The 26831-nt window shown below is 27.7% G+C and overlaps 4 protein-coding genes across 9 annotated transcripts; 1 reads left to right on the forward strand and 3 right to left on the reverse strand.

Annotated features, from left to right (window-relative positions):
* The first annotated feature begins 1088 nt into the window (after positions 1-1088).
* LOC122498704 (oxidative stress-induced growth inhibitor 1-like) lies at positions 1089-13788 on the forward strand. Its single transcript, XM_043606563.1, has 7 exons — positions 1089-1381; positions 8219-8341; positions 10425-10843; positions 10918-11165; positions 11246-11502; positions 11593-12009; positions 12273-13788. Exons 2-7 carry the CDS (start codon positions 8290-8292, stop codon positions 12509-12511), a joined length of 1632 nt encoding a protein of 543 aa, XP_043462498.1. The 5' UTR covers positions 1089-1381; positions 8219-8289; the 3' UTR covers positions 12512-13788.
* Positions 13789-14860: 1072 nt separating this feature from the next.
* Positions 14861-20307, reverse strand: LOC122498705 (cytochrome P450 4g15-like). 6 transcript variants are annotated; one of them, XM_043606565.1, is made up of 13 exons: positions 20247-20307; positions 19728-19908; positions 19093-19199; positions 18915-19005; positions 18416-18601; positions 18195-18264; positions 17950-18076; positions 17639-17684; positions 16693-16802; positions 16544-16612; positions 16240-16417; positions 15967-16146; positions 14861-15863 (listed from the first exon to the last, which is right to left on the reverse strand). In XM_043606565.1, the coding sequence occupies exons 2-13, from the start codon at positions 19900-19902 to the stop codon at positions 15691-15693; spliced, it is 1512 nt and encodes a 503-aa protein (XP_043462500.1). In that variant the 5' UTR covers positions 19903-19908; positions 20247-20307; the 3' UTR covers positions 14861-15690. The 6 variants fall into 6 exon arrangements, with proteins under 6 accessions (XP_043462500.1, XP_043462499.1, XP_043462501.1 ...); XM_043606564.1 differs by lacking the exon at positions 20247-20307 and having other exon boundaries at positions 19728-19915; XM_043606566.1 differs by lacking the exons at positions 19728-19908; positions 20247-20307 and adding an exon at positions 19438-19540.
* A 1555-nt stretch (positions 20308-21862) lies between these two features.
* LOC122498693 (syntaxin-16) lies at positions 21863-25896 on the reverse strand. The gene is made up of 5 exons (XM_043606548.1): positions 25467-25896; positions 25155-25367; positions 23085-23292; positions 22689-22951; positions 21863-22572 (listed from the first exon to the last, which is right to left on the reverse strand). Exons 1-5 carry the CDS (start codon positions 25545-25547, stop codon positions 22363-22365), a joined length of 975 nt encoding a protein of 324 aa, XP_043462483.1. The 5' UTR covers positions 25548-25896; the 3' UTR covers positions 21863-22362.
* A 151-nt stretch (positions 25897-26047) lies between these two features.
* On the reverse strand, positions 26048-26736 carry LOC122498694 (LYR motif-containing protein 4). Its single transcript, XM_043606549.1, has 2 exons — positions 26565-26736; positions 26048-26325 (listed from the first exon to the last, which is right to left on the reverse strand). The coding sequence occupies exons 1-2, from the start codon at positions 26645-26647 to the stop codon at positions 26118-26120; spliced, it is 291 nt and encodes a 96-aa protein (XP_043462484.1). The 5' UTR covers positions 26648-26736; the 3' UTR covers positions 26048-26117.
* Positions 26737-26831: the final 95 nt, after the last annotated feature.

The following is a 26831-nucleotide window of genomic DNA, read 5'->3' on the forward strand; positions in this document are numbered from 1 at the left end:
AATGTATTATTCCTGATATAATTATATACACGGAGAGAAGAGAATAGTGAAGGCGACTATCGGTTCACGGTTCAGTTCTGATAACTAAACAGTCTTGTTAATTTTCGACGGACAAATTTAACAGTCGCATCTACTACACTATAGTAGGAACGACTGTCAGTTTAGTCAGGGATACTAAACAGGAACTAAACGCAATTAAAAATTCTGAATGTTACAGTAAAGTTAATTTCAACTGTCAAGAAACTTTCGCTGCTGTGTTGGATATATTAATTACTAGATATAATATTACATGTAATATTACAGAAACATTACAGGAATATTATATGTGACACTTATGGGCTTCTTCATAAAAATGAAAAAGTAAATTTTTATTTTAAATTTATTTAAATTCACACTTTTACAATCAATATGTGACATATTGATCTACAGAAAAACATTTTTTTGTTACAACATAATTTCATAAAATTGAAAAATCTTTCCGCACTACTTTTAAGACAAAAATATATTCACCACGTAAGATATCAAAAAAATTGAGGAAGATTGTATAAAGAAAAAAAAGGATGTTATTTACAAAATAAATTAAAAATCTTACCTTATCTTAATTGTTACTGTGTATTAAAAATTCGTCATCTACGAAAATATTACGATTTGGTTTTCTAAAGGAAAACATTTTTTATGATTTTTCCACATATATCTCTAATGTATATATCAGTTAAAATTTTATAAATGTTTTTTAAAGTCCAACTTCTGGGAAATGACATTTTATGTTCAAATTAATAAGTGATAAACTATTCAAATTTATAAATATCAAAAATATATAATTTTTTATGTTTATAAATTTGAATGTTTTGATATTCAAATTTATCAGATATCTTGTCAAATGTAATGTGTTACATAAAATTGCGTATTTTTTTAGTGTACATATAAAATGTAGTAAATCTGATACATATATATATAAGTCGCGATTGCTGACGTACAATCTAAGAATATGCTGAATGAACGATAAAAATAGTCATTTTTAGGAATTGTAATGTATACAGAGTATATAGAGAGATAAGGGTGTATGAACACGCTTGTATCGAATTGTGTTAGTACGTGCAGTACGCCGGCAACCGTCATAGCGAGCGGACTCTACATGAAATTTTTGGAGTTAAGTTTGCTTTTATAAAAGAGAAAAATTCACAGTGAATTGTTATAGATTCATTTCTGAAAAACGTGATTAAAATTTAATGCATTAAAAATAAAGGGAATTAATAATTTTAAGAAATTGTTTCATCTTTGATTCTTTTACTGTCATCAATAAATAAAACAGTTCAATATAGAAAGAGAGAGAGAAAGAAAATCCCTTTTCGATTAGCTCACCTGAATGCTAACCTTTTGGGTATGTACGTCTGCCACAGTGCCGTATGGCTTTTTCTTACCTTTAATTTTGCATTAAATCTTCACATAAATTGACTATTTAAGATGCATACAATTTTTTCAGTAGAGTATAAGAAAAAAAATTTCTATACCTTATATTTTTATATTTTATTGGAAACATTTAAAAATTTTAATATATTTTTGTTACATGATGTACTTAAAGGGCTTAAATGCGCAAAATTATATAAATTTCCAGCATAAATTTTTCCTATGGAGCTTTCTTAGAAATTTCTAGAAATTATTTTTATATATTACATAATCTTTCCAGATTTTCTATTTTGCAATTGCTATTCGATTTTTTAAGTTAATGAATAATTGTCATCTTACGAATTTTTATTGCATGTTTCCTATTTAAAAATGTCAAAAATCGAAATTGCAACAGTTAAAATTAGAATAATCAAACTTGGAGTAACTAAAATTACAATAATCAAAATTGCAATATAATTAAAATTATTGCAGTATTCGAAATTTAAATAATTATGATAAATTCGAAATTATTATTAGTTCTGAATTTATGATTCACGCAGTTGCTTAATTTTTAAATCTTTATTTACTCTTCTACTCAAACTTAATTAATATTCTTATGACTATATTTTTATTTAATTTATTATAATAATTTACTTTTAAATTCATTAATTTAAATAATTAATATTTTCTTAAAATTTCGATACCCTTGCTCGTATAAAAAATTAATTTCACAACTTTTAAAATCACAGACTCATTTTTTATATTTCACATTAATAAATTAAAATTCAGTAGAACTCTTCCATATCACCCTATCCATAATAGGTTCTTTGTATGTCCTTATGTTGAACATAACATAAAAATACAATAGATTTCATTGTATTCTTATTATGTTATGTTCAACATAAGGACATAAAAAGACACTGATGTTAACATGGCAAATGTTACATAAATCATTTAAAAACATGTTATCTTTCTAAATGTTCGAAAATCCTATTTAAGTCATTTTTAATCATAAAAACTGAAAAATGTTTCCTCCTTTCGAAAAGTATATAGAATTATTTAATTACACACTGACAGACTGTTATAAGTTTGAAAATACTTTTACAAAAAGAAATAATCGGAAAATTTTCTTCCTTAGAATTATTTTAGGTGCCACTTTTTAACACTTGAAGAAAAAAAAAATTTTTTTCTTCATTTAATATTTTAATTGAATTAATTAATTATTAATAAAATTCATTATTTTTTTTATATCACCTATTTTATATTCACCTTTTATTTTATTTTACATTCATTTTTGTATTATTTTTGCTTTCTCATAATAGAGGAAAGGTTGTATTTTTATTATTTTAATTAATAATTTAATTTCGCGTATAATTCATTAGTTTCTGATTAATAAATTATATTTATTTTACTCATAAAATAATATAATATTTACTTACAAAACGTGTCTATGAATGAGTCGCTAGCGAGACTAGGAGAAGCGGCCCCCCACCATGCGCGTCACTTGGCTTGTGCGGTAAAAAAGGAGAGGGGGGAGTGAAAGGCAAGCAAAGTAACGCATGGTGGGGGGTTGCTTCTCCAGCTTTAAATTACCCTCAAAATATACTCATTGAAAAGTTTATTAATTAAAGTCATTTTTAAAAATTGCGAACAATTTTTTTTCTTACTTTTATAAAAATTTTACAAAAATCAGATCAAAATTATACTCGTCAAAAAATGAATTTTCATTTTCGAAAAATTTTATTTTCATATCGCACCAACAGGAAGGAAAAAATTTTCTATAGCATATTTTGCATATATATTTGTATATATATAGATAACAAATGATAAATCACTATGTATAGATAAAAAATTTTCCATACCCTATATCTATTCTTATAAAGATAAAAAGAATATATTTCTAGTGGAAATATAAATTTTTATTATAAATATTTGTACGTACCTACATTTTATAAGTATCAAAAAACAATTTTTTTATATAAATATTTTTTGTGTTTAAAAATATTTTGAAAAAAAATCATTCTTTAATATTGCTTAGAATTAATAGAAGATAGAAACCATACAGTTTATAAAATAATTAACGTTTACAATTCTCGGTAGTAGTTATACTGTATTGTCTGCAAAGAATTTTCTGATAATAAAAGAAAATAGTTTTGAATAATTGCAAGAAATTAATTCCACTTTTATTTTAGTATATTTCTTTCTCTTATTATTTTTATGTTAGAAACTATTCTCTATTTTAAGGAAAATTTAATTATATTATTCCTATAAAATGTGCGGAAAAACTTTTGTTATACATACCTATAATGAAGTTTGTTATTGCATCGGGGTTCGTTTGTAAAAACTTTTATAAAAGAAAAACTATTCTAAATTTACTATCAAAAATTGTATGTATAACACAATTCTATCCCACATTTTCCAATATTTGACATTTGGCTTTAAAAATTTATTGATTTGATGTGTGAGTCACATAGGTTATTAGTCTTATATCCGGAAAATTATTAAGTAGTCGATTAATTATCTATAACTTATGCACCCCGGGAATTTAGAATCAGATAAAAGAAGACTCGGGAAGTTTAAAATAAATATATTGTGTCGTGTATACGAGACTGTCGATCGATCGTTTATATAGTTTATTCTACAACTTTGCTTTCGCAGCACGTTAGCCCCAGTTTTCATTAGAGAATTCAGATCACTGCGTAAATTCACTGTTTTTTGCATAAATGCACAAGTTAATTAGCATATTTTTTTAAAAATTAAATTCAAGTAATACAGTTATTTGAATAAAATTAATTTTGAAAATTTAAATCTAAATTAGAGGCGTAGGATTTATTTTAAATAATTAAAGATTTAAGGGGAAAAAACCTTTTTATTGATAAAATTAAAATTTTTCATTACCTCCTCTCACTGTATGAATATTATATTGTAAATGCAGTTAGCATAGTATGCAGTGTACGTATATAATATGCGAGGATATTAGATTTATGCTTGTCATGTAGTGTAATTCAGTATATAGTGATTTTGCGAAAGCGAAATTTCATTCTGGTTTGTTCATGACATCAGTCATGTTATTATTTCTAATTACTATATTTTCCCACAAACATATAATGTGCACTCCAGTCACTTACAGTTTTATTCTCCACTGCGCAAATTATACTCAATTATTATAGATGCAAAAATTTCATACTTAGGAGAAAAAAAAATTGCTAGAACGAAAAGTACATATCACGATTGCACTTAATTTTTTTGTCATAGAAGAATGTATATAAAGAATTTTCATACTCTACATATCTAACAAACATTTCTAAAAATTTATATTAATATTCCTTAAATTTAATAAAATAACCAATTACTGAAGCCAAGGAATCAACATATAATTGTTAGGGGAATTATTTATTTTAAGTCATGAACGATATTGCAAACGTCCTATGCAATTATCACCAATTGTCATCATAAGTATTTATTATCTTTTAACTTAGATTGCAATAAGTATTTATTTTAATGTGACTGCAGTTAAAATAGGATCTAATAGAACCCAATCTGCTGGTTAATGCTAATTGAAAATCCTTGTATATACTTCTTGTAGACTCAAATGCATATATATACTTTGTTTCCGGTTTGACGGCGATTTAAAAATTCGTGACACATCTATCAAAATGTTGTTAGTTCGTGACGTTTACTCATACGCCATGAACGTCTAGTAGATCTACTAATCGATAATTAGGTCTGGGTTAATTTATTCTTGGTCCAAGCTAAAGTCCTTCCCCAGCTAGGAAGAGAAGTTCCTATAGCTAACGCTAGGAATCCTTGATTATTATCACTCGTGCAAGACACTCATCTGTAATAATCGACGCCAGTGTTAAAGCCTATGACAGTACTACAGATTGCACCAATGAAGATCAGTAGGAATTACAACTAGTCAAGACAACCAGTAACTTCCAAGATACTTAGCAACGCATTACACAATAAAGACCTATGTTCTAGTATTACAAACAACAAGAGTCAAGAGTCATACTCAGCCTCTAAGGAGAAAACTGATTGTGGAATCTAAAACTATAAGTATGTTAATACAGGAAACGGACAAGAAAAATTATTTCTGATATTACAACATTATCTGCAAGGAACTAGAAATGTTTAAAAAGATTTTGATATTTTCAAGTGAAATTACTCAGAAGATGAACATCAAAGCCAACTCTTCGCAAGAATACTTCTACTCGTCCAACTAAAAGATACAAAGAATACGTTGTAGAGGCAATGTGAAGCAACTAGTCATTAGTTATGAATCCTACCCCAAGCACAGAGTTAAGTCAAGACTGATCCCCAAGAAAAACGAAGCAGCTCTAGTGGATAACACTGCATAAAGATAACTAGATATCAAGCAAGGTTTAACTCTCTGCTGATGCTAACGACCATCATCGTTAAAAATCGTCATTCTGGACGCCTAGTGCATCAGCAGAGGGTTAAGCTCACTGAAGGCGCACTAAACTCAATATTCCATATGAAATAATGCATTCCAAGTTTGATTTGAAATTAGAACCCATACCCTACAACTCAGATGAAGATGAAAATAATGATATATTTATCAGCATTATTACTGAACTCGTTAATTCTACTGAAAAGCTATATCGATACTACAATCCAAGGAGATAACCATAAACTACTATACTAAGGTTAAAGCAGCAACCAAGTGACTATGGAAGACAACAATACCTCCAATCTATATCTACTAATGAGCAAAAAGAAGATAGTCAAATCATCAAGCCGCATAAATGAAGACATCCAGTAATCAATGGTACTTGGCGCAGTACTTAGATTTAGGTGCTCTTCCGAGTAGACAAGTATCGTCTACCACTTAGAATCAATAATATGTCCTGTCAAATTGTCTACACTACCTACCATATTTGTGAGTCTAGAAAGCGTGTCATCCAGTTTGGCATTTATTTCCATAAAATTCTCTGACATTGTGGTAAAATTTGCGTTCATTGCTTTATGATTCCCATAATGCACTTCAAATAGACAGAAGATTATGGACATTGAGAATCAGCTGATGGGGACAGTGATCTTGGCTTACAGCAGTTAGCATAAATGACCCGTCAGGCAAAGTAGAGGTCTACATTGTAAGAAAAAAAATAATTGCAAATTTAATTTAATTAATTTTTACTTCATACTGCCCTAAATCTAAAGACTAAGATTTTTTTCCAGATTTAACTATTTTTCTATATTGAAAGTAAATAGTAAAAATTTCTTTCTTTAACTAATTTGCATATCTACTCATTTATTATTTAGGATAGATATTATCAACTAGAAATACAACAAAATATTTATTATTTACTTTAGCCCCGCAATAGAATATCTATTGCCTCCTTAATTTCCACTTGAGATATTTAATTTAAGTACAATCAATGGATAAGTCTCAAAAGCGGTTCACTGATTAAATATAATTTGAAGTGGGAATTAAAAATAGTTAATCACCGTGACTTTTTAACTTCTTAATTTTATCATTTAACAAATATAATTTTCGAATTCTTTACATAGAAAAAGTTTTACAAAAAACTTTTTATATAAAAGGAAGTATCAATTGTAATTTTGTTTATTTTTTAAATAAATTATTTATTTAACTATATTTCTACTTTTTTATGCGCTTTATTATTTAACATTTTCTTAATAGTTAATTTATATTATTCATTTGAATATTTAAATTTTAATTCGTTTGTTGTTCTGAATTCTCTGGACTTCAATGAAGTGATTTAAAAATCAAATTTAGCTTTCAAATGATGAACTTGAACGATCAATGTCATTTGAAGTTTGTAATTTTTTTCTTTAAATGAAAATTTATTTTCATTTTTTAAAAAAGCGTGTGTATTATATTTTAAACGCAAGAGTGGGGGAGTGAGTAATAAAAATGGCCTTGTTCACATTGTAAGGTCGATATATCGAACCATGACCTTAGTGACCCATTAATGACCTTGAATAAGCACAGAGCCTTTTTGGTTTTTTAACTATATCATAATATCATTCTGCTTCATTTGAAAAAATATTCTTTCCATCATTAAAGTAATTTTATAAAGTAAAATATTTTGTATAAATTTTTATAAATAAAATTTTCTAATTTTAGATCAAAATCAATAAAAAAGAATGTTAACATAAAAAGTTCTTTGTCATTAGGAATCTACGATAAAGTGAATTTATTGTTTAAACATTTTTTTTTCTTTGAATACAATTACATCGATTTCATTGTGTATTGGGAGCAAATATAAATCGCACTAGAAGTTTTGCAATATCTACATCACCTTTTTATGGCCTACAATCAACTCACTATTAAGATTTGAAAATAATTATTTCTTCTATTGTTTAATCATTTGATATCACAAAATTTTGTCTTATGTCGTCCGTTATTATTTATATATTTAATTTACTAAAAATAAATTAAAACGTAGAAACTTGTTTCATTATTTCCGTTTTATAAGTTTAGGAGAAACATTTATATTTCATTTTTTAGTAGTTATCATTCTTGAAAGAAAAATTACAAAAAATTGTAAAATTTTAGTTAAATGTACTGTAAAAAATATAAAAGTAAAAAAAAATTGACAAAGATAAATGTATAATGTTTGAGATGTAAATTTATTTAAATTTGATTGCAAATGGAAAAAATTAAATGACCACTGAAAAAATTGTCAAGTCATCAACACTAAGCAATTCATTTTTGTTAAATTATTAAAAATGTTTTTTGCACATTTTTTCAAAAAATTTCCAAACTTTGCAAAAATACTTATTTATAATTTATTTCTCTTTTAGAAGACAAAAGGTAATAAAAAGTTTTTAATGATTTTAGCCGGAGACTTACTACGTAAATTAGAAATTTCAAACGTGCCTCGTTACCAACTACAAATAATCTTTTTAAGGATGCAACAGAATAGCAATTTGGATGATGTATACAAAGATGTGGTAGTTATTGGTACGTAATGTCATTATTTATAATAATACTTATTATCAAAGATATAAATCTTATTTAATAATAAAATAACCGGTTTTTTTTCTCCATTTAAAAATTAAACTGACTGCTTAAAAAACTGACCCATTTTTCTATTTATCAATTTTAAGTTAACAAATTTTTATCCTCCTATTGTAGTTTTTATATTTTTCCATTTCATTTTTATAGTATACTTTTTAAAACTTTACGAATTATTGTATATTTTAAAATAAAATTCAATAATTTAGAAAATTTAAAATATAATTTTAAGTAATGTCAATAAATAATGGTAAAGAATATATATATACATAAAGTTTATTGTTTCATAGAAAAATAAATTGTTGATATTTCAAATGATTATAGAGACCTTGTTTTTTGTTTCCAAGTTAAAAGCGATAATGTCAAGAAAATTTGTTCTTTCTTATACATTTACAACTAATAATTATTGTATTTCTCCGTATTTAGAATTATTGATTAATATTACTTGACTTTTTCTCATTTCAATTTACGATGAGAGATAAAATTGCTTTACTTCATGGTATCAGTTGCCGCGTAATAATCAAGCCCTGGTAATAATTATGCAAACTGTTCGTTAATAAAGATGTGAATTGAAGGTCATTTCAATTGTTAAAGAAATATATTCAAATCAAAATAAAAGACAATTTTTAAATGAGAAAATCCATTAATCATTCTTTAGTGTCTTTATCATTTTCTATTGCCACAATTTGTAATGTGACATTTGCAATTTTTCATGAAAATTGTTATTTATAAAATAGAATTTATTTTTGAAATAGTTTACTAAATCAGAGGCTGACCCTAGCTCTAGTGATCATTAAGGGAGTAATTTTTATTGGGATATGTCTGAATTCTGATAGCAGAGAATGGTTAAATAATCATATACCTAACTTTTCCTAGGCGGCAGGTGACCTAACTATACGTATAAATGGCAGCACTTAATGGTTCACTTAGTGCCACGTTATAAGATCTTTGTACCTTTCAGAACTTACGGGAAGAAGGGTTTTCCACTTGGAGACAAAATATGGGTTACTGACGGATCTAAGATGGTGTTACGTCCATACTAATCACATTTTACTTCCCTAATTACCCCGATTTAATTTAATTTTGAGTTAGTTATATATGATGTCTCAATTTAATGATAGCGTCTTCTGTGGATCTTCCACAACGGATTTGTACTGTTATGTCTCAGAACGAAACTAAACATATCCCAAATTATATATTTTTAAATTGTCCGGCATCAGTGATTCAAACCTGATTTATTCACAGAGCGGAAGACTCTGATATTGAAGGACAGGTTCTAAGAAAGAGTAACTGTTAAATTAAGATTAAATTATTAAAGTTTTTATTTGAATCCTTTACAATTAGAATCAGTGATAAAGAGTAGATTCAGATGTCTTCAGGGACACTGAATCTAAATTAGAACTTTGTGGAATTAATCGAGAATTTAAATGGAGACAAAATTTAAAAGTATTAGTTACTTATCTTTCAAAATTATTCTTAGAGTCATAGACCCAACAAGCGTTATACCTCCTAGCGGAAACAGATGCAGTAGATTTTCCTCAAATTGTTTTCGGGCCAGCCGAAGTGAAAGGTCCGGAGTTCAGGTGTCGATGTAAATTAGATAAAACACCCCTCAGCCTAGGAGTGACCGAATTATTGATTTGACGTTAATGTCGAGGTAATGCAGTCCTCAGAAAAAACATAAATGTACCTCGCAGTAGAAATTATATCTCCTTGAATGAATTTGACTAGGACGAGACTCTAAGCAGATACTTCAAGAGATTTTCTGGACTGGAGTCGAAGAACAAACTCGATGACAGTACACAACTAGTTCACTTGGTCGCGGTTGTTGAATACTGACATTTATGATGTTCGACGTTCTTCCTCCTCAACTTCTACCAGTTTCCTATTTACAATGAATTTAGAATTCGACCTTTGATAATCTCATTGTTTAAACATCTCTTAATGAAAATCCCCAGTTACAAAAATACTCCAATCTTGCCCTTAGCAGGTATTAACAATTATATTTAATAAGCAATGTTATTTTTAGGAAATGGACCAAGTGGCATTTGTTTGTCGTACATGCTTGCTGGAAATTGGCCCTATTACAATGGAAATCCACATCCTGGAGATGACATGCTGACTGCACGATTGCAATACAATGTAGGAACACAAACCGCTTGTAGATTAGATAACAGTGATTTGGAGGATAATGACCTTGACTTCAGAAAACAGGAGAAAAATCTTGTAGAAAATAATCCAGAGAATTTAAAAAATCTTTCTCTGGGTTTAGAAGGTAGAGGCAGTAGACCCCTTGCAAGGCTCATGGACCAATTGCAACATCCTTGTACAGATGCAGGTATGGATTTTCCATCCCTCCTTACTTGGAAGTCACCGAAAATGTGTCCCGAACACAAAATCGTTGATCATGTTGTTTTAGGCAAAGGACCTCCAGGAGGAGCATGGCATGTGGGTTATTAAAAACTTTTTGAATTTTTGTTCCAGTTTAAATTCTTCTACAGTAAGAATAATTTTCTTTTTAGTCCTTAGATCCAAATGTGTTGACAATTAGTCTCAGTCGTTGGATGTCGTTACCGGGATTAGATTTAAGGCATTGGCAAATGTTGGTGGCAGCAGAAAAGCAACGAACAAATTTAACAAATCAAAACAACTGTACCTGTTCGATTTTGGAGAAAGCCTGTAAACCTGCAAAAAGAGTTTCAATTGGCACCGTGGCTGCTTATTATAGGGATTACGTTACCAGACAGGGCCTAGAAAAATATTTTCGTTGGTTTGTATAAAAGACTTTGTCAAGACTCCAATAGGTGATTTATATGAAGACATTGTATTGTAATATTAATGTAATTACAGTGGAACTACGATAACATCAGTAAGGTCAAATGATGACGAGAAAGATAATGAAAAGGGATATAACTGGTTAGTGTACGGTTTTGAAAACCAAACTGGACGGACTTTTAAGTACAAATGTAAAAAAGTAATTTTAGCTACTGGAACAACTGACTCGTCAAATCGCCTGGGGATTCCTGGTGAAAAAACTCATAATGACTGGGTCACACACGATCTTAATGTTCTCGAATCAAGACTCGATCAAATCGTCAACTCACAAGGTAAAACAAACTAAAAATTGGTATTACTTAGTTAAGGAGGTCTAAAAATATAGCTTGAATGCAGTACAAATAAAATAATTCATTATACAGATTCCTGCTCGATAATGGGTGAATTTCAAAAGAAAAGCAAACATTCCGTGGATCCAATTTTAGTAGTTGGGGCAGGTCTAAGTGCAGCTGATGCTATAATGGCAGCACGCTTTCGCGGAATTCCAGTACTTCACGCCTTTCGCGATTCATCCAAAGATTGGAATAATGAGAAACAAACATACGACAGGCTTAAATGGCTTCCTATTTCCATTTATCCAGAATATCACAAAGTTTATGAGATGATGGTTGATGGAGGAACGAATTATCCCCTTTACAAAGCTCTACCTGGATTCACTCTTATAGACGTGAACCAAACTTCCAAAGATGATTGCCAATCCAAAGAGAGAAAAGTCACTCTTTGTAGTCCCGGTGGTGAACAAGTTTCCTATCGGGTTTCGCATGCTGCTATTCTTATTGGCAAGTATAATCTTTTAATCTTTAAGTCAACAAAATTTCATACGAATCTAATTTGCGATGAGGGTAAGTCAATGAGCCTACTAAAATTTGTGAGAGAACATTCATTTAAAAAAACCAACTAAGAAAGAAGACTTAATACAGGGTACCATATACCGTTTAAAGATTATGTTCTTCTAAATTAAACGATGATGTTTTGGTTATGGCTCCAAATGATAATAATACAAATTAATTCTAATTAATTTTAAATTATTATTTCTTTACAGGAGCTAAACCGGATTTATCTTATCTTGAAAATAATGGTGTTGGCTTAGGAAAATTTCGAGGTCTTCCGATCGACAGCAAGTGGAATCCTATTGAAACCAATGATTTTACTTACGAAGTTGATCGGGCTCCAAGAAAAGGCCTTTACGCTCTTGGTCCCCTTGTTGGGGACAATTTTGTACGTTTTATCTTAGGCGGTGCTTTTGCTATTTTAGTGCACATACACTCCTCGTGTAAATAAAATTACTAATGTATTTATTTTTTACACACACGTTTTTTTTCCTTTTTATTGAAAAAAAAATCAGTGCGCTTCACAAATCAGAATCTTTGCTAAAAGTTTATACATATATATATATCTGTCATTTATAATTGTAGCTATTAATTTTTTCATTTGGCAAAGGACTATCATTACTCATTAACCTTAACTTATTATTTTATTTAAAACCTTATAGAATTTCAAAAGAGAATCACTAATTTGTAGATCAAAGTATTTTATATCGAAGAATTAATTTGAAAACAAAATAGAATTGGTGAATTTTCTCCGCCGATTGAACATAATTGTAAAAAAAAATATAACCGATAAAGTCATATCGGATTAAGAATTTTGTAAATACTCTTAATTTTATTTTTCTACATTGTTAATTTTTGCGACAATACCACATTATTACGCAAGAATTAACTTAAGATAAAAAAGTGTGTTTGAAATTTTTGCTATGCAAAGTAATTCTATATTTATAATTGAAATGAATCATGAAAATTGCAATTTTCAATTGGTAAATTATTTCTTTATAAATTTCGTATGTTTTTTAATATAAAAAAAAGATTTTTTTATTACAATAAAATTCACGATTGATGAATGCTAGATGTCAGAATGACAATTGGAAAATTTTTAAAATTCACAATGATTCATTTCTATAGTTTCAAAAACAAAATTCTTTTTTAAAATCAAATTATAAAATTTGTCTTTATGTATACCTAAAATTGTTCCAATTACAAATATTCCAATTGCCTCAAAATGAAAAAGACTGAAATTACGCTGAACCTAAATTTGCGTAGACTAATATTTTAAATAAAAAAAAAATGAATTTTTTATTATACGTCTCATTTTAACTAAAAGTACAAACACTTTTTACCAGTAGGAATTTATATATTGAAACGATCAAATTTATTTACTGCTAAAACTGAAAACAATATATTTTTTTTGTAAAAATAACTTTTCATTTTTTATGAACATTTTTACTAACGAGAACTTTTGTTTTTTCATAGTTTTCAGTGGATTTTGCCATTAAAGTAATCTACTTTTATTTTAAAAAAATTATAAGTTACTAAAATATAATTTTTTATTGCGTATAAACTTTTTTCATTTTCAGGCTTTTTAATAATGCTTTTAGAATAGAACATAGACTGTGATAAGAGGAGTGACTTTGTGAATATTTGGAATATATGATATTGAAACAATAAATCAGATACCTTGGAAATTATATTGTTACGATCAATAAACTATTTAAATTGTTGCAAGACTGATGTTTTATTTTAAAGTTTCTTCAACCAGCAACCGAGATATAATAGTTATTTTCGTAACAAGGGCGCAAAATAGGTGATTGCGACGATGGCGAAATGAAGGGACCGAGGGGACACAATTTCGCGCCCGAGGCGAAGCCGAGGGAGCGAAAGTGTCCCCGAGGTCCCGAAATTTCGCCAAAGTCGTAATCACCTTTGCGCCCATGATGCGAACATAATTTTTTGTCCTAACTGCATGGAAAATATGGCATTGAGGGCACGCACGATTAAACTCTCATATTAGTTAAAAATTAAGCTCTATATAAATATTATATCGAATGAAGTCTTTAATGATAGAAGTTTTAAAATAGAAATAAAAAACAATGTATTCTGGAAACATAGTATTTATTTAGAACGTAGTAATTAATAATTGAACAAAACTGAAACAGGAACTTTTAAAATTGACAATTTTGATAAACGAAATGGAAACAAAACCAAATATCTCATTATTATTTTAAAGAAAAAAAAATTGCAAACTTTTATAGACAAAATAAAACAAGTTGAAAATGTTTGCAGTTTTATAGTCAACATAAAAAGAAAGTCGAAAATGTCGCATTTTAATGAAGAAAATCAAATAATTAACAAGCGGGCGGAAAAGTATTTTGCGCTTCCTCCACTCCCGGGCGTAATGTGTTACTTTGCGCCCGCCTTAAGTGCCCGAAATGACATACTTTTCGTGCAGGTAGGACAAAAAACAAATTTGTTAATATCGCTTATTTGGTCGCTGATTATGAATCTGAAGTCAGATTTTCAAAATTCAAAATGGCGGATGTCTAGCGGGGTTTTGATGTCTAGGGGTTTTTAATGTTCTTTAATTTCTCATTACAAAGCTGAAGTCAGATTTCCAAAATTAGAATGTCGGGACGAATATGAAAAGTCAAAATGTCAGATTTAATGTGGAACTAATATAATTTAGTAAAGTACTAAATAACTAACAACCGGAGTTGTCTTTTTTTTCAAAGGACCTCCCCTTTTCAAATTCAACCGGAGTTGTCTTTTTTTTAAAGAACCCCCCCCCCCCCTTTTCAAATAACAAATCTTCTGGACCAACCCTTTTGTACATAGTTTTTCAAAAGTTTGCAAAACCGCAATTTTTATATATTGAGGAAGCTAAATGGTCATGAAATGAACAACTTGTTTAAATTATAAAACTAAATTTTATATATCATTTTTATATATAAATATATAGAAATCAAGTAGGAACAAATCAAAATGTTCTTCGGAGAGAAATTAACAATAATATATGTTTCATTATTCGTTTAACAAGAAAACTAGAAATAATAACTGATCCATATAGTATACATAATATTTTCTGAATATTTCAGAAATGATTTAGTGAAAGATTGCAAGTATTTCAGTGGAAAGTCCTTAAAATGTTCATACATTTAAGAAAAGACGTAATTCAAATTTATGCCGCAGGATGTAAATATGATAATTTTCGCCCAATCAATACAAGCAGTCTTATACCATGTTGATAATAATATATCTTTTATTTTCATGCCACACATAACAATGATAAAAGATACAATTCGATTAACAATTTTAATATTAGTTACAAGGAATACGAGTACAAATCTAGCCAAAGGTTTGCAGTTTTGTTTCAAAATCTAACGATTAGTTATCATATAAATAATTATTAAACAAATTCAATACATATACATTGGGTGCTCCCTCTTTGTAAAATTTATGAACTTTGAATTCATTTGTTGAAGCTTTGGAGCGGTCGAAATTAATTAAATTAGTCTCATTCTGTAGATAAATACTTCAGGAATAAGTATGCAAAATTTGAAAAAAATCTGACGAAAACCATTTTACGTGACTAGTACCTTAACCATATCCACTTTAGAAAATCACTTTTAACTAATTGGTTTCTATCTTTTTTATTTTTATTTTAATTGGTTCCCTTTGATGTGCGAAAATCCTGTAATCCAATTTTACATGTTGTAACGGTATAGTTTTATCACATGACAAAACATATTTTCGAAGAATTGAGGAAATAACAATCTTCAATAACATTTCGGCAAATCTGAAACCTTTGAAATAGAGAAGAAATTATAATTAAACATTTTTTATATGTTAATTGTACTATTATTATACATTATATATTAAGTTTTATTTGGAAATTGTTTTATTTACCTATACAACTTCTTGAACCCATACTAAAAGGTAAATAGCAGCATGAAGGTCGTTTTGCGATTTCATTAGGGAGAAATCTATCAGGATCAAAGTTTTTTGGTTTAGGCCAAAATTTTTTATTTTTATGTAGTTGCGCAATTGAGATAAATACATCTGTCCCTTTTGGTATAGTGTATTTTTCTAAAAATGATATTAATATTTAAACATAGAAATAACAATTTTAAAATGATAAAAATAAAGTTTGTTTAAATTTTTAGAAAAAGAGAAACGAACTAATACGAAGATCATTTGTAACATTTCGTAAAAAATATGGAACGGTCGGAAAGTATCGTAATGTCTCTTTGATGACTCTCGATAAATATTCCATTTTAATTAGATCGCTATCATTAGCTGGATAATCATTAGGATCCGTATGTCCAAAAATCCTATAAAGTTCTTCGTGTACCCTTGTCTATAGATGTAATTTAAAAAAACATACAAATTGTTATGAGTATTAAATAACAATTCAAAATATTTTAAATTTCAATTGCTTCTTCAAGAGAATATTTCTAAGTTTAGCTTGAAACATTTTCATTACCTGTATTTCAGGATGTGTTACAAGTACTAGGATAAGAAATGAGAAAGTAGCTATAGTAGTATCAATGGACTGAAAAATTAAATTTAAGTTTAGGAATAATTTTAAGGAAGTCAGCAAAGCAAAGAAACAAATTAATTTTTCTTCTTCACCCCAAAAATTATTGTAGTGATTTCCTGTAACACCTCTTCATCGGTGATTGCGTTTGTATGATCACATTGTTCTATTAACGTATCCAGAAGTGTTTTATTACAATTTTCATCTGTTAACAAGATAAAAAAATGTCATTAAAAATGTCCATTACTGGAATGGATTAAGCAGTGTATAATGATATTGTTTTTATTTAACATGAAAATCGTTTGACGTCTTAATTCCGCGATATATTTGCAACTCTTAATAGTTGTATCTTTTCATTTCTGCTTGCTTCTAATGAATTTTGTCGATTTATTATACTTTTCAGAACTATTCTAGAATTTATCCCATGATCAGGAACGCGACCAAAATGTGCACTCTGATGAGATTGTCTTTATATATACTTCAATACAACAGTCGACAGAACCAAACTCAAATAACAGAACTCTGCCGATATTCTTGCCCTACGCGAATATTTGTAAACCTTGATTTAAGATGCAACATTTTTAAGACAATCTTTGTTTAATTTCAAATAACATTTTTTGATGAATTTGAAGAGCAAAGCATGCTGATTATCAGCAAAGAATGTGTTGAATTTAAGATAATCATGTTAAAAATTATCAGTTGTATACTGAATATAGAAGACTGGCATTACATTTAAGACTTGTTTAATTTCAGATAGACCTTAAAATAAGATTTACTTTTTACTGTGAATATTAATGAGTGGTGACACAATTATTCCAAAAAGAACGACTCCAAGTTATATAATTCTAAATGAAAACTGTTTATAGGATTTATCCTGCCACAAAGCAGCAAGATGAAGAGTCAGAATGCATCAAAGACAAAGCAGAAGAATTTCTGCGAGGTGCAAAAGAATGTCAACATCACAATCAAAGAGAGACTAAAATGTCGGTAATAGCTCATACTTTAAGGACAATAGCAGAATGAAAAAAAATGATCATGTACCTTTGTCATCCGTAGTTTTCAGAAATGTTCTTCGCCTTTGAATGATCTAAAACAAAAAATATATATTTTTAGTTCAACTCCGGGTGAAACTAATTCTATCGTATTTTATAAAAAATTCTACATGAATTCCGTGTAAATTTTGTTATTAATTTATATGTTTGGAAAGTAAGCCATTTAAAAATATGAAATCCAATCTAAGAAAAATCAGCTCAGAATTGATGTCGAATTTTTATTTTTTAAATTCGATCGAATTTTTTTTACAGAGGATTTAATAGTTAAAAATCGTTGTTGGTTAAAATATATTAAATTACCGTATTTAGAATATCTTTTACTGATGCAGCATTTGTATATGTTTCTCTCGATAATTGTGTAAGGTTAAAAAGAAAATCTGGTAATAAGAAAATATTATAAATTCTTTTCTTCATAAGGTTTATCGATCTAGAAAAAAAATTATTTGATTGCATTGTTACCTATTATTGTAATTATGACTAATTTTAACCTATATTTGCTATTAAGTTTATATGCGAAATTAGTTTTAAATAAAAATTTCACGAACCTTGATGTTAATTCAGCGAATTTCGTTATTTCATCATCACACATATTTAATTGATTATCCATGAATATTTCTAAAAAAGACGAAAAATTATCTTTATTATTATTAATTCATCTACCGTAAAATTTTTCAATGTCTAAGTATATAGACAGTAAAGTCTTCGATTATTATTAATATGAATTTATTAATATTAATAATTTGTTTATAGAAACTCCTATTCTTACCTAAAACAGAACGTAGTAAATTAATCTTATAAATCTTAGTTATATCGAATTCTTCACAATTTTCTTTACTTGATAAAAGATCCATAAAGTTTACTAAGTTTTTGTTAATAATTTCGATATACTGGTGCAATCTTTTAGTTGAAAATGCTGGCAGTATTATTTTTCTGTGAGCATGCCACGAAGGAACTAAAATAATTTTAATATATATATTTTTTAAAAATGAAACTTTGTTTAATTTTAAATCATATTTTTTCCGGAATTTAAAGAGCAAAGCATGCTTCTTTAATTTCAGATTGTTCTTAAAATAAGAATTACTTTTTGCTGTGTAGACTTTGATAAGATTTTATAATACGCCTTCATATTAAAATTTTAAAAAAAATTTTATTTAAATTTGCAGTTTAAATTTTGTATTTATAAAATGTTAGTTGTTTGTCTATGAAAATTAATAAAAATGTTCAATTTTTATGCTTTATAACTATATATATAAAATTAAACTTACCCGATGCCGTAAATAAACTTTTGCCTAACAATGGTTCAAACACTTTATAGATTCTTGATTTTTCTAAAGCGTTACTTTCATAGAGGAAAATCTTTGAAAAAATTTTAATTATTATAAATAACATAAAATATGATCACAATATTAATAGGTAATATTAATTTGTATTTCAAATTCTTACTTTAAGAAGTTCTGGATCGTAAATATTGACTATTAATTTGTTTCCTAACCACAGTCTACATATTGATGGATACGAGTATGACAGTTGGCCCATTACTGATATCATATCTACAAAAATATATAAAGAAATAATTCCATGGTATTATATAGATATTCAAATACATTCTCTGATATAAAAGTATTTCTAGACACTTAAAGTTTAAGTTAAAAACTATATAATAACCATTTACTGCCAAGTAAACTACTAACTAAATTTTTTTAATAAAAATTTTTTTTAATAAAATTTTTCTTCGGTTACAATTTGACGTTTTAGTTAGGCATTATGCTAAATTAATCACTTTTGTACCTTGATTTCCAACAAAGATAACAGCACCTATTTCCTTTAATAATCTCTTAATAGTTTTTATAATAAAAATGTTTGCGTCGTTTATCATAGACTTAATGATAATGATTTAAAAAATTGATATTGACTATTGTAAATTTAAAGAATGTACTTGAGAAAAAGGTTTATTTAATTTCTGTTTTAAATCAGTGAATATAAAAAAAGGTTTTTAAACAATATATTATAAAAGTAGATAAAAAATATTTCCAACAATATTTAAAAAAATATATATATATTAAAAATATAATACTCACTTCCTATCCGTTGAGAAAGAAATAGATTTACATTGCCTAAGATTGGAAAAGTTTTAGGTCCAGGAAGAGTAGAAGCTTTCTTGTAATATGTTCTATTATCATTGTAGTAGGCAATAATTTTGAATATTGCAATAATGATTAAACAAAGAATAATACAATTTGTTGAGAACAACATTTTTAGCTAGAAATAAAAAGTGACATTAAAATTTAAAAGGTTATTTAACAAAGAACAATTTAGTGTACAAAAAAATGTATAGTTTTGTGAAATAATAAATATTTAAAAAACTTTAATATTTTATACGTCAAATAAAGATACAATGGCTATTTATATATTTATTTACAAATTTTGTTCCCGCAGTCCTACTGGACCCTATATGGGTAACTAAAAGTTTATACAAATGATTAACATTAATAGCAGTATATAATAATGTAATATGATTTCGTGGGAGTATCAAGATAAAAGAATCAAAAGTATTTAAAGTAAATTGTAACTTAATTATACTTTTTTAAATATTATACCTTTAATAGTACTTCGTACTAATATTTTATTTAAAATTTTTAAAAATCATCTTTTCAAATATTATTTTCTTCATGCATAAAGAGCTTATCAAAAAGGAACTAAATTATTTTTATTCCGAAGGAGTCTTTTATAGCACCAAAAATGAATTCATTAAAATAAAAAGTAACACAACAATTTATTTTTATTCTTATTATTTATAAATAAAATCTGTCACTTTTTGACCTATGTCAATTATATTATCAGGCGTATCAAATCTTTTATAATTTAAAAGAGTATTTTTTTACCCTCCTTCTTATCAGCAAATGTAAGAGTGTTTGTCAAATTAAAAAATAAAATCGTTGTTAAACATATGAAATTTTTTTTTGTAATGACAAAAAAATGTCACATCACTATTCATTAGAAAACGTTTTACTGATGAATGACAATTTTTTATTTTAACATTAATCATGAAATCATATTACTTTGTTTCATTCATTTTCTTATAAAATAAATTATACTTACAAATAAATGACCTTTTATTTACCGTATAAGGTAAAAGTTGACCTGTTCAACCTGTAAGGAAAAACGTATTTGTTCACGCTCAATAATAGTTGTTGTAAATAAATTATTATTACATATTTTAATGTAAAGAAAGAAATTTATATTTATACTAAACATTTTTTGTCTGTCTATTAAAAAAATTTTCAAAGAAAGAAAACGGATGCAATTGCAATATTTAAGTTTTTTAGATTCAATATTTATATTATGTAAATTTAAAGAATCGAAATATATAACTATGCCATTCATTATATAAAGAAATTTAAGTCAAGATGAGTACGATTCGGCCGACTAAAAAGTCATCATCCCAAAGGGCAATCTGGACTAATGTGCTTGACATATATTGGATCCACCATTTTGAATTTTGGAAAATTATTATCAGATTCGTTATCAGATACCCCGAAAACCACCGAGTTAGCATTTTCAAATGAATCCTACCGACTTTTAAAAATTTTATCCGCCATATTGAATCCGACATTTTAAATTTTCAAAAACTAATATCAGATTCGTAATCAGCGAATTTTAATGGGCCAGCCGTTCATACATTACGTAACGCTAATTTTTGAAAATTTTGACCCCTTCCCCCCATGTAACACACTGTTACATACATTAGCTCAATTTTTTTTGGCTTATCGTAACAAATAGCTTGACCCCCCCCCCTCCCCCCAAAAAGTGTTACGTAATATATGGACGATCCCTAATTATATGCAAAAAATATTGTTAAACAATTTTTTACCATCATATTCGGATAGAGGACACTCTAATGCATAAAAAAAATTTATTCTGAAGAGAAAATTTTAGTATGTTTATTAAAAAATATTTAAGTTTGAAATCAGACTAAAAATTCAGTGCATTTAGGCGTTAATGGGTTAAAAATGATATTTTAATATTTATGCGAATAAATTTAATTTCTCAAATTTATAGTATGGACTTGTGGGAATTGTTTTAATAATTTGAAGTTTTTCTTATGAATACTACAATATATTCTTTATGTTATTTTTTGGGTTATCTAAGATATAAAATAAATAAAATTTCAAAAACTATTGTATTTTAATAATAAACAATAATTTATTTTTTCATTTCACAGCTAATAATAGATAAATAACATGTACAATAATTATTTATAAAGAAAGCACATATTTACACTTATAACGTATACACAACCACAATATATTACAAACAGAAGATTTGTTCTTGATTATTGGACCACTGTTTGTGAACAAATCTAAATTTCCCATTGACGCATATTTTATAATAAATACTGATGAATATTATAGTAGTTGAAGAAATGTTTAAATAATATTTAAACACATTTTTTAGAAAAGCAAATTAATGTTAAGTCTGACCCAAAATGAAATGTTCTTAATACTTCTCTAAAGTTGATTAAAAACATTTTTTAATTTATTATGGCATATATGACAATGAACGTTAATAAAAATTCATAACAAGGAGAAAAACATTCATATTATAAAAAAAATTCGTTCTCTTAATCTACATTCTCTCTATTGTAATATTTGTTCTTGTAATAATTTATATAACTTTGGATGTTTAGCCTACACTAGTTGTATAAAAAATTCACTAAGTTTTGAATACAACAAGGAGAAAACTAAGAATAATAATTGCTCCAGCGAGTACTAAAATACAATACATCTTTCGATTTGTTCTTTGGTAAGAATCAGCTTTTTTAAGCTGTTGATAACCTTCGTATACCTGAACTTGAGTCTGCTCGATATTATAATCAATTCGATCCAAGACAGTACCCTGGTCCTGAACCATATTTGCAAGATCCTAATGATCAAAAACAGTATGTTATAGTATGAAGAAAGTAATATTAATTCAAGAACCTATTTTAAGGCAAAATATCTTAATTTTTTTTTAAAAAGAGTATATATGAATGAACTCACCTTGAATATATGATTTAACTCAGAAATACTATGAACAATGTGACCAACTTCTTGTTCTCTTTCCAAGGCCTGTCTTATATTTTCTTCGGCCTCGTCAAAATTTAGTAAAACTGACTCTTGCTTCTGTTGGCCCTCATTCCAAGAACTCGAATTTGTATCGCCCTGAAACGATTCCGAGAGCCACAAATCCGTTGATCCATTTAATACTTGTGTTTGTTCATCTTCAAAAAATTTTCTATTCCTCTCTTCTCTGGAATTCACCTCTAAAAATCGTGAATTCTAATATTGATATTTTAACATCTTCATTTAATTCTATAGTTTTTCATATTTAATATAATTTACCTACAATAAGTTAAATAAATTTTATTGGCTACTTAAAATTAAAATTAGTCTTACGTTGTAAATAATGATTTTGAGCAGTTCGGTAACGAATTGCCATATCTTGAAGGGCAGAGGATAAAGCCATTACGGCGCTTGTTGCAAGTCGTCGCTCTGCTTGTCTTGTTTCATGTTGAGATGCATTTTTTATGGTTTGCACTTGTCTGTAGCCCGTAGAAAAAGCTCGGCCTATTTCTCTCGTTAATTGGTCTATTTGCCTCTCTTCCTATTTATATTGTCAATATACAATTTAATGTAAATGTTCAAATCAAAATGAACTAACATCGGGTTAAAAAATATAAAAAATTTCATTATTAAGGTGATAAACAACACACGGTTGTTAAAACAATTAGAAGCAATACTACTATTACGTGACTTTCAAATACTTATCGGGTCTATGCTTTTATTTGAAATTTTCATTTATTGAAATAAAAATTCCTATTGCAATTTTATTAAAGTTAGAATCCTTCAGAACGAGGAATCTATACTTATTGACCACACGGAAAAAATTTGGGGACTACAAAAGCACTCAGAGCTTATCCATCTATTCTTGGACAAGCGATATCCTAAATGGGGAGCTCTGGTGTCCCCAGAAGTATAGCAGACGCACCTCAGTGGACACCAGAGCTCCAAAGTTAGGACTTCAGTTGAACAAAGACAGCAGTACAAAATCTGTACAAGATTTTGCGCTTCTGGAGTCCCTAAATTTTTTCCGTGCAGATGAAGTAGAATTATCACTCGGTCGAAAATTATATAGGTGAGAAAAAATCATTCTTTTCGAGTCAAATTTCTTGTTAACCCATATCGGACAGAGATGTAAAATTTTTTACATAGATATCGAAAGATATTATTTTTATCTAATTTGGAACCAAGGAATCCAAATCTGATGTAAAATTTTTTTTACTTCTTTAATGGGCCAATATATGGTTATTTTTTAAAAAAAATTTTATAGCTTTACCTAGCGGTCGACCTATGCAACAATATACAAATGCAAACTATAATATTAATTATTTAGACTATTGACAACATTTATAAATAGTTTACCGAAATTAAATATCACTAATTTTGTTTATAATATTTATATAATGATTAAATTAGCCATATATACGTAAGAGTTGTGTAATCGTTAGGAATTCTGAACAAAATTCGTACGATATCATTCTTCTTCCTCGTACTTTTCCTCTATCTAGTATAGAGATTCCGTCAAAATCGAAAACATGTCCATGTTCGGCGCTGTGTAATGCAAGTGCATTATCTCTAGAGTTTTTATGCTCGTATACACGTTTTTTAAACATGTTTTGATTCACTTACGTATGAGATGGGGCAGATTTTGCAATTAATTTTATAGACAGAGTTTACAATTTCGCTTTTGTTTGTTTTATCTTTACCTTTTTGAATAAATTTATTACCTGGGGGAAGAGAGTGAATGTTATATCTTCTTAGGTTATACTTCGTTCTTTCATAGAAGCCTTTTATGTATGGTGAACATATTTTTGGTACCAATGTGTAATAATCATTATTATTTTTTCTGACTGGAATATTTGAATTTATTTTGCAAATGCGTTTTTTTATATGTTTGTCAATAAGGAGCCTGGGGTGACAGTTGTCAATAAGTAGCTATTTGATGAATTTTATAATTTTCCCATGAGAACAGTTGTTTGAAAGTTTTATCGCTCTATCAGTAAGGTTGTATATTAGTGCAATCTTCTGAGAGTAAGGATGATTTTTTCTAAATAAATTTTACTTTTTGATGAGGACGATTGTTATCGTCGAAGTCATTTACTTTTGATTGATTTGACTCGGAAAGAATGATTTTTTCTCACCTACATAATTCATATAATATCCCATTATAGAGCTCTTCATTGAATATTAAGACTCGGTAACAATTTTGCTTTAAACAAATAAAGCAATTTATTTGCCTGAATATTCCGTGTATGGAATATTGTTTCATTTTTTGTTGGTTTTAAGAAATCTGAGATAATAGAATTGTCAAAAATGTTTTCATTAATCAAGAACGAAAGTTAGAGATCCGGAGATAATCTCTTGATAAGTTTTTTAAGGACTTTTAAAGTCCAGCACTGTTTATACCTGGGGTGTGTCGTCCAATGTAGGTCTTGTTAATTGTTTTGAATGCAAATCGAGAAGTGCATCAATTTTTATTCGAAGACGATTCAATATATATTGCGTTTCCTCTAAAGCATCTATCCAAAGTGGTGGTGCACTATTTCCCAAATTTGTGCCATTCATTTCAAAACTATCGGGACTTCCCATTTCCACCAAGGCCATTCTATCTGACAAATTCTAAAAAAGAATAATGAAATCACAAATATTTAAAATTTAATTAAATTTCTATTTACAATTTAATACTTTATAAAAATTGAAAATTTTTTTATATTATACCTGCTCAGCATAAATATGTTTCGTTTGTAATGCATTATTTCTCATAAGAACAAAAGCATCGGTAAGATTTCTTGTCGACATTGTTTTATTATTTTTTATCTATTTGAAACAATTAATTCACTTAATTTTTAATTATCAGCATTTTATTGCTTTCCACGTCAACTATGAAGAAATCAAAAGTTTTAAGATCAATGACATTTTATAATTTTTAAGACACTTGAGAACAATTTTCGAATAACATATCTTATCGTTTAAGGTAAATTGTTACATAATATCTTATTTTTAATTACAATTTAAACTATTTTCACAAATGTATTCATTTTCGTGACTTTCGTTCGATGCGTTCGATGTTATATCTGACATTTTTAAGGTTATGTCAGCTGTCAAAAAGTCAGGGACGTATACACGACAAATAGAAGAACCCCAAAGTAGTAAAGCGGGAAATTCAAATCTTACAACATAATTATTTCTGGAAATTTATTTACAAACAGAAAACGCTATATACAAATTTTTGATTTATAAATCTATCATCAATAATATAAAAAGAGCGCGAAAATAGGAAAATCAGTTTTCAAAAAACATTTTTCAGTGTAACTTTTTTTTATCTGGATAATTTAATTAAAATGTAAACAATTTCTCTTTTTTTATTAACTATTTCAATTCTATTTCATTCACTTCATGATGATGTTGAGTTTCTATAACCAAAGGTCGCGTTAAATACAAATTTCCAATTGCAACTTGTCGCTTAATTATTTCCAGTGATTTCAGTCCATGATTAAAGCAATCATTCAGCTTTTCTGTATCCGTAATTGTTTTATTTTCTTGAAATTCATGGCGAATTTTTCGCAATGCGTACATCCTATAATATAATTTTGTTGCTATTTCACTTATTAAAAAAATACTAATTTAGATATTGAAAAATTTTCATTTTAGATTCTATACCTACATATTAATTAGAATATTACTAAGTTATATTTATAATAAGTCAAGTTTGATTTATAAATAATTGTTTTATATAAATTCTTTCTAATTTATAGGTTGTGTTTATAGGGTGAAAAAGGTGAAAAAATATTTTTAAAAATTTGTTTAAAAAAATACCTGTAATTGTAAGAATTCCAGTTTTTACTTTCCTTGAGTAAATTACGATATAGTTTTAAAACAGTTTCACGTCCAATTTCCATTTTTTTCTGTTTAATTAAATAACACGGTGTTAAATAAATTACAACAACATTTATAAAATGCAATTGGATTCTAACCTATAAGACCAGAGTTGGGAAATTAATTTCGATAAAATGGCACTAAGGGTGCGATCACACCAAATTATATTTTCAAGATTTTTTAAAAAACCAGGGTGCTGAAACATAC

Source organism: Leptopilina heterotoma, unplaced genomic scaffold, assembly GCF_015476425.1.
Source record: "Leptopilina heterotoma isolate Lh14 unplaced genomic scaffold, ASM1547642v1 Lhet_157, whole genome shotgun sequence".
NCBI classification, from domain to species: domain Eukaryota; kingdom Metazoa; phylum Arthropoda; class Insecta; order Hymenoptera; family Figitidae; genus Leptopilina; species Leptopilina heterotoma.